The following is a 13,907-nucleotide window of genomic DNA, read 5'->3' on the forward strand; positions in this document are numbered from 1 at the left end:
AAACCTCAATGCCAACTTCCTCTGACAGGTCTTGATTGTAGATGTGCTCTCTGATTCACTTTGGGAGATAAATTGACCTCGTCAAACTCAGGCTAATGAGTCTCTGTAGGGCCACTGGGAGCACTCATTTATTTATCTATGGATTTGGCCATGGTGCTCATCTCCCAGAGCATACACACCTAAGCCCTGAGCTGCCAGCTTCTCCAGGAGAGAGCTGGGGGAGGCAGTGCTAAAGCCCAGGTAGACTACATCAAAAGCCTTTCCCTCATCTACCATGCAGTCACTCGATCACAGAAGGAGTCACGCAGGACAGAATTACAGAATGGCCAGGGTAGGAAGGGAACTCAAGGGCCATCAATCTCCAACCCCCCCACCACATGCAGGGCCACCAACCTCCCCATTTAATACCAGACCAGGCTGCCCAGGGCCCCATCCATTCTGGCCTTGAACACCTCCAGGGACGAGGCATCCACAGCTTCTCTGGGCAGCTGTTCCAGCACCTCACCACTCTCATAGTAAAGAACTTTCCCCTGACATCCAATCTAAATCTTCCCTCCCTCAACTTAAAACCATTTCCCCTTTAGGTACTGAAAGACTGCAATGAGGTCACCCTGCAGCCTTCTTTTCTCCAGGCTGAACAACCCCAGCTCTCTCAGCCTGTCTTCACAGGGGAGGTGCTCCAGCCCCATGATCATCTCCAAGGCCTTCTTCTGGATCATCTCCAATGCTGGCTGGACCTGACGGTGCACAGTTGTCCTACCACGTAATCACACTCAAGACAATACCCCCACATTCACACCTCTTTCCTTTCCTTCCCATGCAGTCTGAAAGCTGTGCTGATGGGGAAGCCCCAAGACAACACGGTGGACTTGTCGGGCATCCCGCTGACACTGAAGGACCTGGAGCGCGTGACGTCGTACCTGCAGCACAGCTCGGAGCACATCGACACGGTGGAGCTGTGCTTCACCGAGCTGACGGATGAGATGCTGCTGCAGCTGCTGCCTGCATTGTGTGGCCTTCCTCACCTCACCACGCTGTCCCTCAACGGCAACCGGCTCACCAAAGCCATCCTGCGGGACCTCACCGAAACCCTGAAAGACCCCAAGAAGTTTCCCAGTGTCACCTGGATCGACCTCGGGAACAACGTGGACATCTTTTCCTTGCCTCAACCTTTCTTGGTCAGCCTGAAGAGAAGATGTCCGAAGCAAGGTAACCTGCCCACCATTTTGGAGTTTGGCGAAGGGCAGGTCAGCGATTTGGAGAACCAGGATGGCCTGGCTGAGAGCCAGGAGGACCTGCGGAGTGAAAATTGCCATGAAACCCCATTGGGCAAAGCAGAGGGCAGGACAGTGGAGAAGCAAGGCACTGAGACACCGCAGACGTGACATCGGCTCCACGTTGGGTACATTTGGGTGACAAACCCAAGATCTCCTCATCAGAGGTCCTGGCATGGGTGGATGCAGGCGGTGGGATGCTCTGGGAGCACATTGCCTTCTTCCCCTGTGATGAATATCAGTGCTGCTCCCATCATGCAGAAATGGGATGGTGTTGTACACTTGTATCTCATTCCCTGTTCATCGCAGGGCAGTTGGACTAGATGACCCTGCTGGGTGCCTTCCAACTCAAATGATTCTATGAAAAGCCAGGAGGGTGTTTTTAAATGGTAGCGCTATGCTTTTTAACCTCTCCAAGTATCCAAATACGAATTGCCAAAGCGTTGGAACATGAGGCCCTTAGAAGCACAAAGGGGAGCAGGAAGGCAACTAGATCCAGGAGGATCCCAGCTGGTCACCCCCACACAACAGATGGACAGATTTCACCCACAAGCACTGCACAGAACTGCAACCTTCTCCCATACCAATTTCAGGAGCTGCTGAATAGCGTGCCTGGTGAGATCAACACAAAGCCTGATCCCTCTCTAAGGGAACCACTCCAAGCAGGGTGTTCCCACTCCCAGCCCCACAGCAGAGCTTTGCTTTCCTTGTGCTGGCACGGAGCTGGACTGCAGTATGCTCATCACCTGGGTGCTGCTCCCCAGCCTTACTGAGCCCAGCTTTACTCAGGCTGGCCCTGCTGCCTGCCCAGTGCTCACCCAGCCCTAAAATCCAGTTGCTCACCTGCTGAGCTGCTGCGATGACCTCACAGCTTCCCATTCTTGCACCAGAGCTCTCTGCGTGTTTTGGGGAGCAAGATGTAGTGTCTGAAGCTGGGGCTCAGGTCGGCTCGTTGCTGTTGCTGACAAAGGAGACCGCAATACTGAAGGTTTATACAAGAAAAAGAACAAACCTTGGGGCACTTCCCTCTATCACTGCCATTCAGGCTGGGTGGATACAGCCAGCTGAAGGTCTGAAGCACACAAAGGCTTTCAGATCACTTGGCCACATCCTTCTCCCTGGTCCAGAAGTGCTTTGTTTGTACAATGCCGTTTTGGTTTTTGGCTTGTTTTTATTTTATTTTATTTTTTTTAGGAACATTCTTTTTATTTCTGGATGGAAAACAGCTCCCAACAGAGCACGGCAATTGGCACTTTGGCTTCTAAGCCAGAATTTCATGTGATTCACTGGGTTGATGGTTGGACTAGATGATCTTAGAGGTCTTTCCAACCTGAATGATTCTATGATTCTAAACCCAAGGGAGAGTGGGAAACACTTCCCCTCCCTTACACTCCACAGACCAAACAGACCTTCCCTTCCCAAGAGGGAGCTCACCTGCCTCTGCCTGCAGCCCTTCCCCTGCACAGCTTTGCAGCGTTGCTTTGCACCTGGGAGCAGTGACCTCTGGTTTTGCTTTGCTGAGTGCAAACAGCACAGTAAGCACTCAGACTTTTTGGTTGTCCCTCATTTCCCATGGCTGCACCAGGAAGCTGCACGCCTTTTGCAGGGGGGCTCATGCTGACAGTTGTTGTTTCTCCTCCAAGTACGTAACTTAGAAGAAGCTCTGCTGCTCGTTTTAATACATTTAGCAAAGTTCTGTATGATTTGCATGTATCTAAGCCTTTTGTTTGTCTGGTTGTTTTTTAACGCTAACACTTTCAACTGGCATGAAAAACACTTTGCAGTGAATCAACTGTTCTGTTTGAAATAAAGGAGCTATCTGTAATCAAAATAAATGCCAATGTTTAATAAAGTGTTGAGATCTCCTCTGTACAGCTGATGCCCAGCATCCCTGGTCTAGCCTGCAAAGCCATATACAGGGCTTCCCCTAGTACAGAGGGCTGTTTGTTTTGGCCAGCAGCTCTTAAACAGACCTAAGAATAAGGACTCCAGAGCTGAAAATTAGAATGTTAATGCTGATTGAGGTCATTTGTCATCAAGGTGGGGAGGGAACATTCACCTTAAAATCGTTATGTCCATAATAATATCTTGGTGCTGGGCTTAGTTACCCCCAGCAGCACCAGGCTGCTCTGCTGAAGCATGGAGGAAGCTCATCTATAGGAAGAAGATGCATTCCTTCAGCAATAAGGCTGATCATTCGTTTAGAGAGATTATATCAGTGGGGGAACTGAGACTGCAGGGCAGGCGTGGGGGCTGGAGAGGTGGCAGCCACCCATCCCTGAGAGTGGGAAGGAGGAAAAGCACCAAAGCAGCACTAGGAATGCCAAGGAGCCCAGGAACACTTTGGCACTTCTGCTCAGTGGGTTGCAGAGGAGATGCCCAGAGCCACAGCGGGGGAAAGGAAAAATGGACCTTGGTCACCAAAGGGAAAAATGGGGTGGAAGCAGCATCACAGCAGGACAGACCACAACTCCGGGTTGACTCACTGGGATTGATGTTGCATTTGGGCACTGATGTTCCAGCACTTCCCAACAGTTCAGTGCACCTCATTTCAGCACTGGAGGAGGATGCTCACACACGGGCTGCTTTTGTGCCCTCAAAAAAGCAAAACCCCCCCACATCCCATTAACCAGCACTGTCTCACCTCTAGCTGCTGTTGCCATGGAGACTGATTGACCTTATTAGCAGTACTCACAGAATGATGGAAACTAACAAACCTGTAACCTCTCCAGTGCGATGCACTGAGCTGAGCAGAGGATTTGCTGGCACTTGCAAAAGGAGGGGTTCTCTGCTGCAGCCCTGCTCTTTGTCTCAGCAAAAAGCAGTTTGTAACGCATTTCTTTTATTCCCTCCCAAGCACTCCAGAGAGAAATGCAATAGGAATTAAAGCAGAAGAGGTTGTGGGTATGGGTTGTTTTTTTTTGCTTATATTGGTACTTTGGGGCCTCAAGAGCCACAGAAGTACAGAAGGACGTGCATATTAGCAGGAAAATATGGTGCTTGGGAGCATGAAACATGCTTCTCTGGGGACAGTGCAAGGTTTCCACACATGGCACACGTCTCGTGAGCTAACAGCAGAGTGTAGCCAATGGAAAACACTGATTTTTGGTCTGATTTTTGGGTGGTCCCACCCAGAGCCAGGAGTTGGACTCGATTATCCCTATGGGTCTTAGGATATTCTATATTTTTATTCAATTATTTAGGATTTCGGGGGCTGCAGCTCAGCCATAACAAATGCTACAGTGATACCGTGGTCATCACAAGGAACATCAGCTCCTGGAAGAGGTTATGTTAAAGATTGCAGCTGCAATGCCATGCTGCCTGGGGTCTGACATTTTTCACCTTGTTAGCAAGAGGAAAAGTGCTGGTGAGAGGAATCTGTTGCATTATTTACTGGCAGCTCGCAATGGTGTGTTTAGTGCTGCTTGTGGAGGTAGCACAGCTGCTGCTGGAGCTCAGCTAAAAGGGGAAAATGTATAGAGCAGCAGCTGGAAAAGTAATGAAGTGTTATCCCTTAAGGGTCACCTGGGTGATACACAAAGCACTGAGCAGCACAACCAGAGGAGCATCAGCCCTTTCTGCACAGCTCTCACTGGAATCACTTTCCTTGGTGGAGCAATAGGAACGCTGCAGGGCCCACATGGCAGATATGGAGCAGCAGGAAGGATCAGCTTCTGTGAGCAGGGATGGATGAATCAGGTCATCCTCCCATTCCCATCAATCATCCCCTGCATTCTAACGAGCAGACATTCCTTCCAGTTGCAACACTTCCATTCTGCTAAGACTACAACCCAAAATACTCAGTCTCTCATGTTGTTATGATGCCTATGGTAATGCTACAGGTCTTGGCCAGGAGCAGGGCTCTCCCGCAGGAGATGCTTATAAACAACCCCAGTGAGTTGTACTGGGAAGGGACAACCCTGGGTCTTGCAGCAGCACATGAGATGCAGTGCCCAGGTAGAAAACAGCAATTGCCCTTGGCAGACCAAGATCATGGCATGCCCTACCAGCACTAAATGCATCTGAGGCACATCAGGCTTGGAGTTGCTGTTCCTGCACCAAAGCTCAGAAACCAAAACCTGACATCTTAGGAAAAGCCATTCTGCTCCTTATAGGAATTATCAGTAACAAGACAGGCACATCTCCAGATCTCTCATTTCATGTCTGCTGAGCATCTGCAAAGCCATCTCTGCTGGAAGTTATTAAACTGTTCAGCTTTGCAATAAACACAAACTGCTTTTGTTACTCATCAGCAGCCTCCTGCAGGGTTCCCCCCACCCTGTGGATTTGCCCTTCAGCCAAAAATCCACGTTTCCAGCAGCCCAGAGGGAAGCACCCAGCAGCTTTCTGGTCATCTCCATGCCAGGGGAAGAAAATAAACCAGTGGAGTCTACATAGCAGCCCCCAGGAAGGCCTTTCTAAGCTGCACTTGGTGGATCTGGCCAAGCAATGGGTTGCCACCATGGCTCTCTAGTAGCCCTGTTGCTCCCTCTGTGTGCTGTTAGTGGAAATCAGAGCTACACTGAGACCTCAGAGCATCCTAACACAGCACCTCTGTGTCAGCAGCTGGGACACATACAGTGACCCAGTTTGGTTATATGCAATACTACAACATAAGGGAGGGATGGGGACCTTAATAAAACTGGGAAACAAATCGAGGTTTAAAACACAGGAATGAGCCTCCCTTTTCCTCTTCTGCAGCCACCTCTCCTCCTGGCAAGACCTGCAGTTTTCATACATAAGGCAGCAGCAAAGAACCCATCTGAGCACTGTGCTCAGGAACACAGTGATAATCCAGCTCTTCCCAAACAAACTCCTGTTGAACTCTGTGCAGAGAAGTACAGGCAAAAAAACTCAAATACACAAAATGAAAGAGCATCCACCTTAGAGCTGCCTTCACACATGGCTTTCCAATAGAACTTCTTTTTTTTTCCCCTGTCTTTTTCACCTCCTCCACTGCAGACAGATGCTTCTTAAATTACAAATACAAAGGGTAAGTAATTTTCCAAGCACTCTGGGGGAAGCTGTGCTTCACTGCGAGCTCAGAGCTCCCCTCCAACACATGGGCTGGAAACTGCTTCTCACAGAGCTGAAAGCTAAAATGTAAAATTTCAGCTTTCTGTTCCACATTGTGCCTTTTGCCTGTCTCCATTTGCCAGGCAGACCTGACAGCTATGTTCAGATATTTGCTCAAGATGGACAAAGAGCAAGAGGGGCTTTGCAAGCATGCTCCAATCCAACTATCCACCCATTCCCACTAAGACTTGAAACTGCACATGTGCAACACGAGCCTGGTGTCAGCATCAGCACGTTCAACACAACTGACACGAAAGGGATTAAAGCAGAATTCTCTGATAAGGACTACTTGCAGAATTCAAGCACTCTGTGATATTGGATAGAAAATGAGGTCCCAGTGTTTCTGAAGGGTATTTCTGAAGCAAGTACAACAGAACATGAGATATTTTGTGTTTTTTCTGTGTACAGAAGTCTTTACTACCTTCTCACAGAATGGTTGGAGTTGGAAAGGACCCCAACAGGCCATCTGGTCCCACTCCTGCAGTGCACAGGGACACCCACAGCTCCACCAGGGGCTCACAGTCCATCCAGCCTGACCCTGAGGGTCTGCAGAGATGGGCACCACCACCACCTGTGCAGCACCTCACCACCCTCATCGTAAACAACTTCTTCCTTAAATCCAATCTCAATCTCCCCTCTGCTAGTTGGAAACCATTTTCTCTTGTCCTATCACAACAGAGCCTGCTCGAGAGCCTTGTATTTTAACCCACGTGCCCTTCCAGCTCACCAGTTCCATTCCCCCTCCCTTCCAGCCCACCAAACCTTCTTCCAACACCCAAACTGCCCCACACAAGGGGCTCCTCCTGCAATCCCACACACCATCTGCAGCCCATTGATACTTCCTCCTCCCTCCTCCACTGCTAGGAAAACCTAAAAGGTGGAATCAGACACCACATTCTCCGGGAAGCCACCATTTTTCCTACCTGCATTTTGTCTTCACAACAGAGATTGGCATCAACTCTTCCTCCTCTGCCAAGTGTGACCTGTGCTGCTGCTGCTGCTCCACCCGAATCCCAAAGCTGCCAGCACTGCCCATCTTGCTGCTTGATCCTACCACTCAGCAGGGCAGATTAGATAATAAATGTTGCACTACTTTTTTTATAGACCACTGAATTGCACTAAAGAAAGAAAGAAGAACCCTACCTTGTGCCCAAGCTGCTGTTTTCGAGGAGCATGAAATGGGGACATGTGTTTAAAACGAGGAGGAGGGGCACAGCCTCACCTGGGGCCCCAACGAGCACCAGCTGTGCCAGCGTGAAGCTCAAGCCCTGTTGCAAGCCTCCTGGCTTTTAATGAGGTTTGGCGTGTTTAATGAGGTTTTCCAATCTCCAACTCAGGTTGTGCCACCCCTCACAGCTACCTGCTGTCCTCAAGACCAGATTGTCAGAGGTTGCAGGGGGGAAATTCTATTTGCAGTTCTGCAATAATACCCTCTGTGAACCGACCCCCACTGCTCACTCCCCATAGCAGTGCTTCTGGATGTGCCAAGGAGAGGGCAGATGTTCCCCAAGTATGGTGTAACTGCTGCCGTTTTCTGCTGTTCTCTGCCCCCAAAGCCAACTTTTCCCTCACCTTCAGCTGCTGACACACTGCCAAGTGATCCAGCGCTGCTGTCATCTCCAAAGACCTTTTTGAAGCTTAAAGGCAGCGGCTTTGAAACCTTTTTCCTTGATGTGGTTTGGGTTACCAAACAGCACAGCACTGACACACAGGCTTCTGCAAACTCAGAGCAGCCCTGCAGAGGTGCTGCTGCAGAAGCAGCTGGCTCAGCAAGGGGACTGGACACAGTTTAAATCCAACTTTGGTTCCGAGACTTTCCATTATTTTCTAAAATCACCGTGGCATCTCATAGCTGCAGGTTTGTATCTTGCTTTGAGACAATGCTCATCATCTTCACAGCAGGTTCCCTGCATATTTGCCATCCCAAGGAGCACTCAGCATAAAGATTTTATTCATTTACTGCTACAGCCGAAAGTAACACATACTTGATTTAACACACTTAAGCAAAAGTGTGTTAGCAACACCTTACCAAGCCCTTCCCTTTCAATCTATGATCCCCAAACTCTTCCTCTGTAATATGGAGATGACACAGCTTCATGGGAATGCTGGCAGACCATCTCGAGGTTATCTGAAGGAGGCAAAAGAGATGTAAAACATTTCATCTGTTAAACTAGAGTTGAATAAGAGATCATCTGAGCAAACCTGAGCACAATCATCCCCCAAAGGGAGCTGGAAAAGCAGAAGTGAGAAGGTCGTTCAAACATCCAGAAAACAGGGTGATAAAAAAACAAAGGGAGCTCACAAAAGAAGTCAGAGGCTCATACTGAGAATAGCTATGCAATTAATTTACAACAAGCCATAACAAGTGAAAACTTGATTATGAAAAATCTAACTAATTGCAAAATTGAACAAGTATCTGACAAAGAAACCCTCTAAATTATGGGAGATGATAGCATTTTAAGTTGATTAAAACTGCAGAGATTTTGAATGCCAGTATGAATTATTTACTGCTTTGTAATTTGCTCAGGTTTCTCAGTGCAGGTGTTAGGCTGAAAGGTGTTTATTGTTTCAGCTGAGCTGGAGCTCAACATTCACCACCATGGAGATGCACCTGGGCTTCACTGCATGAACTCCTGGCTGCAGTGTTCTCCTCAGCCTTCCTGAATTACAGCACAGGGGCTTACTCTTTTCTTAATGTGTTATTTGTGCATGCTCTACATCAAATGCCACCTGTTAGCTCCTTAAAAGTCAATCAGGGGCTATGAACATTCATGGAATGGTTTAAGTCCAACCCCCCTGCGGTGAACAGGGATGCCCTCAGCTCTGTCAGGTGCCCAGAGCCCTGGCTGGCCTGACCTTGAGCTGAGCTCTGGATAAGGGTGAGGAAGGCCAAGGATCTCATTGGTATTTGGAGTCTTTTCCCTCCACCTCAGGTAGCCCAGAGTCTCTGGCAGCTGAGGAATTGTAGCAAAGCATTTGTTAAGGCAGCAGTTGGAAGTAAACAAACCCCTCAGTTTTCCTTGCATGACACTTAATGTCATTTTAGTCATTCCCTGCTAGAAAACAGCAATTCCTCTCACAGTGCCTTGCTCTCTCCTCCACTGATTTAAAATGATGAGAGAGAGTTTAAAATTTAACTGCTCTTCTATCTACCTTCAAGAGATAGAGTGAAACTTCACAGTCAAAAACCATCTTTATTGTGAAATATGCAATATATCACTTCCTCCCTTCTCATTAGGAGGATACAGGCAGCTGGAAGTGATTCAACCAGAACAGCAGCTACCAAGCCATGAAAGAGCACGTTATTCAGACTAATAGCTGAAATATATTAATTACAGTAATTCATGGTTTCACTAGTGCTTAATTTAATGCTTATGTACATACAATTGCCTTACAATAACTAATCAAGAAATGATAGCCAGCACTGGTATGAAATGTGAAGCTTGCAGTTTATGACCATGCTGGAAAGGCAGCCATCTCCCTGCACTCACCACACCATCTTTGCTTTCTTATTCCACATCTTCCTCATGCAACATTAGAAAGGACCTGGCGTGAAACCAACACGCCTTCAATGGCATTTGCAAACCGTGTGCATGACGTTACTGAAACTCAGTCTCCTGTTGTTCCTTCTCTGGACAGAGATTACAGGTCAGCCCCTTCTCGTCTTGTTTAGTGCCCAACATTAAAAAGAGTCTGAGGATTCCTGTCTTCTTACCACAAAGCGATTATTCACATCACAAAGGGCATTTTTGAGTTGGCATCCTTGGCACCGCCTCAGTACAGCAGGACAGACATGAAGAAGAATGCGAGGTCTGTTAGAGCAGCCCCTCCACATCAGGGCAGCAGTTACAGCACATTTTGGTGGATAGCAGCACCACGTGTCATCATCATTGTGCTTTCTCACAAATGAATTACGACACAACATCAGCATCTCCCTTGTTGCTATGAGCTGGCACTCAGCCATTTGTAGCTCATTGAACAACTGAGCCAAAAGCTTCGTTTCCATTTACAAGCGTGGCCACGCTAACCACCATTATCATAAATGGTGTGCAGAACCTCATCTAGAACTAAATCAGACTCCACTGATTTTGAAAGGCTCTTTCTGCTTATAGCAGCTAAAAATCATCTTCTGTCAACAAGTCCTAATACAAAAGCTCTTAAAATTAGGTGAAAATAGTTACATGACAGAGCCATATTCATTCAGTTTATCTTTTTCAACTTTGATACTTGACCAGCTATTTCAAAGGGTGCAAATGAACTGTACAAAACGGCTCCTAGGTCATTCCTAACTTCTTGCTACTTCTAAAGTACCATTTTTGACTGACAGCTGCTGTGTCAGCCTTGCTGAAAGGCTGTTTCTTGGCACACATCCTAAGAACTTCATATAAGATGGAAGTTTTGTCCCTTTCAAAAGCAACATCAATCTGTGTTCCACTTGGAGCTGTACAGCTAATCTAAAAGCTTTAGATTCCCATTCCCACTGCATAAGCATACAGTCACATGCTATTGGTTCATTAATATAATTACCTTCTTTCTACATACGCTCTGAAGTACATTAAAATCTTTCACTTGGTGACACCAAGTGGGCAAAACAGTCAGCAACATCTGCCTTCTTTACTCTCTAGCAGCTACAACAAAGACAGCTGTCAAGCTACAGAGGATCTTTTTCCCTTTCTTCCCATCTGGAAATCAGTTCATATTGGAACCAGTATTTAGAGAAGACATGTACAATTAGTTAGAATAAATACCTCTGCTGCAGAAACAGATCATGCAGTGACCCCATCAGACTTTGAGGCTGAGTTTCAAGCCTGAAAAGGCTACAAAACAGTTGCATTTGCCCTACTTGAATACTTGCTTTTCTTGCTGTTGGGGCATTAGGGCCTAATCTCGACAGTAAGCACAGTAGCAATTTTAGCACTATGTGTTTAAACTGCTTAAACAATCAAACACCAGATAGAATGCTCACAACTGAAGCCTGTTCACACAATCTGCAGAAACTACACTGTATCGTGTATACATCTACTGCATGTTACACAAATCATAGAATCATGCACGTGTATCAAAGATGCGTTGGGTAATAAAGTGTCATTTCTTTATGCAATGAGTGACAAAAGCAGACTGAAGTTTTTTTTTTAGAACTTTAATGTGTGATCAAAACTGTATGAACGTTGTTTTATCTTAAAGGTCCATGCACAGAAATACAGGTGGTGTTTTCAAAGATCAGCTCCCTCATGTTCCATTGGGTTCCTTCTTCCTCAAACGTGCTTTCAGCATCAACACCTGCAATACAACAGCAGGAATAAGTTGACCATCCAACATTCGTTGCTTACCTTTTTAATTTAAGTGATATCATCAGAAAAACCTTTGCTCACCACCAGTCAATCTGCCGGTAATTCCAGCAATTTTTGGTTAATTTCATCATATGATATCCTCAGATACATTGATGCATTTCTAAAACAAGTAGCACCTTTGTTCCATACTGCTGTAAACAAAACTATAGTGCAGAGGACAGCAGCTCCTGTATGTTTACTCTCAGTATTTCAGCCCAATGAAGTGCTGTTTTGTCCTACAACTTCACCAATCAGTTTCAGAGCTAAAAATATACAGAAACAAAAAGATGGCCAACGAAAATGCTCTCAACCACACAACGTTTGTGAGACTGCAGCCCAAAAGCACCACAGTGAACTAAGAGCACAGAGTATTACAACTCACCCAGAACAACCTCTTGCTCTTGCAGTCTCACTTCTGTCCCAGGGCCGTGTGAAGGGCTGTAACATAAATAGACATTAATCAGTATGATTCTATCATTAACAGCTGTGAGTATGTGGCAGCAGAGATCTGCAAGTGATAATTATATCTAAGGATCCCAGAAAATAAGCTTTACATTTTAAGTAAGAGAGGAAGGAAAGTACGTTGATTCAAGCTATGAAGGATAACCATACAAAATACGCTTCCTGTGTTTGTTTTTTTTTGAAATGATCAATAAGATCCATTTATTCTCAACAGATTCTGCCTGGTAGGAATCTCTACAATGAAATTCACCACCTACCTTCACATTATGGCCATCTCCAAAGATACCTGCTCCCATCCTTATTGTATCACATCACCTGGAAATCCCAGGTTCTGCAAAGCAAATAAACATTGCCCCATTAGTCCTAGCAGACAAGGTGCAGACGACTCTAAGTTCACACACGTGCAGCTGTATTTCAGACAAATAAGAAGGTTATCGTCAGTTCTCGCATCTGACGGCACTTCCTATTCTGGGGTATCATCATCAACAGCCAGCAACTCTGATAGGTCAATACACAGAGGAACAGCTTCACGTTGAACTGACTGTACCCTTTCCCCCTTGTTAATATAAAACATTAATTCTGTTATCAGGACGTAACGTTTGCTTTTCATAGCTTTATATGTTTAATTAATATAAAACTGTTACAGGTTATTTTCAATTAGCAGCCCTGCACTTGGCTAGTTTACATCACTGATATACAAGGAAAAATCTAGAATGTTCTTAACACCTTGGCAGAACATAAAGATAACTTACTCTTTGCTTCAAGGCATCGTTCTGCTGGGGGAACAGACACCAAACAAGCATTAAGGGAGTACTCCTCAGCAGTAGTTCTAGAAAATCACAGAAGTACATTTGGTACAATAAGAAGACTCTGAAGGATCAAAGGGGGAAAAAAGGGGGGGAGGGGGGAAGGGGAAGTGAGGAGGAGGTATAAAAATAAAAACCCACAGTAGGCCTCAGAAGGCTGAGCACTAAGAACCTCCCCCAGCCCAAGTCCTCCCAGCCCCGCTCACCTCAGGACGGACTGCGTGGGGCCCTGGGCCGCCATCCGCCTCCATGAGGGCCTCCGGGGAGGAGCGAGGCCCGTACTCCTTCATCTCTCTGAACTGCCGCCTCGAGTGATCGGGCCTCGCCTTGGGGGGGGAGGAGGCACGGCGTACATCACTGCTGCCCGCGGGTAGGAGCCCTCACTTCAGCCCTGCCGAGCGCCTTCCACAAAACAACCAACCACCACCAGGCGCACGAGGAGAAAGGGCGGAAAGAACTACTACCGCCGCTTATAAAGGCTCGGGATGTACCACCCTACGGCGGGGGGCGCAGGCCGCACCGCTGTTCTCGCGAGAGAGGGACAGGCCGCCGCACTGCTCTCGCGAGAGGTGGGTAGGCTGTACCACTGCTCAGGCGAGGCGGGGGAGCAAGGCGTCCATTTCCTGCAGCGTGGGGGAAAGGGGGGCAGGGTTCAAGTGGGGGCTGCAGCTAATTCCTAGGGGATGGAGGCTGTCTGGCTCCCGGATTGCAGAGAGAAAGAAGGGACTTGCAGGAAACTCTTCTATCAGTCTCCTAGTTATGATAAAGCGCCCACTGAGGGTTTAAAACACAGAAATCCATATTTGGGTAACTAAGGAAGAACAGAAGTAGCATTCCTGATAGCAGCAGATACCTTCCGAGGCCTCTTTGTACAAAATCAGGAAAGAAAACCAGGCAAACACTCTTATTGCAAAAAGAAAAAGGATGATTGAAAAGGAGGGGAAAAGGGAGAAAAGGAG

At 47.1% G+C, this 13,907-nt stretch overlaps 1 protein-coding gene, 1 long non-coding RNA gene and 2 other non-coding genes across 5 annotated transcripts; 1 reads left to right on the top strand and 3 right to left on the bottom strand.

Moving 5' to 3' along the window:
- Positions 1-674: 674 nt before the first annotated feature.
- On the top strand, positions 675-3,424 carry LOC100538860 (leucine-rich repeat-containing protein 75A-like). Its single transcript, XM_019621829.2, has one exon. It carries the CDS (start codon positions 840-842, stop codon positions 1,383-1,385), a length of 546 nt encoding a protein of 181 aa, XP_019477374.2. The 5' UTR covers positions 675-839; the 3' UTR covers positions 1,386-3,424.
- Positions 3,425-11,474: 8,050 nt separating this feature from the next.
- Positions 11,475-13,834, bottom strand: LOC104913848. Of its 2 annotated transcripts, none has more exons than XR_795667.3 (5): positions 13,155-13,834; positions 12,895-13,012; positions 12,400-12,473; positions 12,063-12,118; positions 11,475-11,630 (listed from the first exon to the last, which is right to left on the bottom strand). It is a non-coding gene; the product is annotated as an uncharacterized LOC104913848 (long non-coding RNA). The 2 variants fall into 2 exon arrangements; XR_795666.3 differs by having other exon boundaries at positions 12,895-12,971; positions 13,155-13,446.
- On the bottom strand, positions 11,701-11,774 carry LOC116217368. Its single transcript, XR_004161825.1, has one exon. It is a non-coding gene; the product is annotated as a small nucleolar RNA SNORD65 (small nucleolar RNA).
- On the bottom strand, positions 12,555-12,629 carry LOC116217364. Its single transcript, XR_004161821.1, has one exon. It is a non-coding gene; the product is annotated as a small nucleolar RNA SNORD49 (small nucleolar RNA).
- Positions 13,835-13,907: the final 73 nt, after the last annotated feature.

This window comes from Meleagris gallopavo, chromosome 21 (genome assembly GCF_000146605.3).
Source record: "Meleagris gallopavo isolate NT-WF06-2002-E0010 breed Aviagen turkey brand Nicholas breeding stock chromosome 21, Turkey_5.1, whole genome shotgun sequence".
Classification (NCBI taxonomy): Eukaryota; Metazoa; Chordata; class Aves; order Galliformes; family Phasianidae; genus Meleagris; species Meleagris gallopavo.

Coding starts and splice junctions, on each gene's coding strand:
- LOC100538860 (XM_019621829.2), top strand. CDS start 840: ATGGGGAAGCCCCAAGACAACACGGTGGACTTGTCGGGCATCCCGCTG.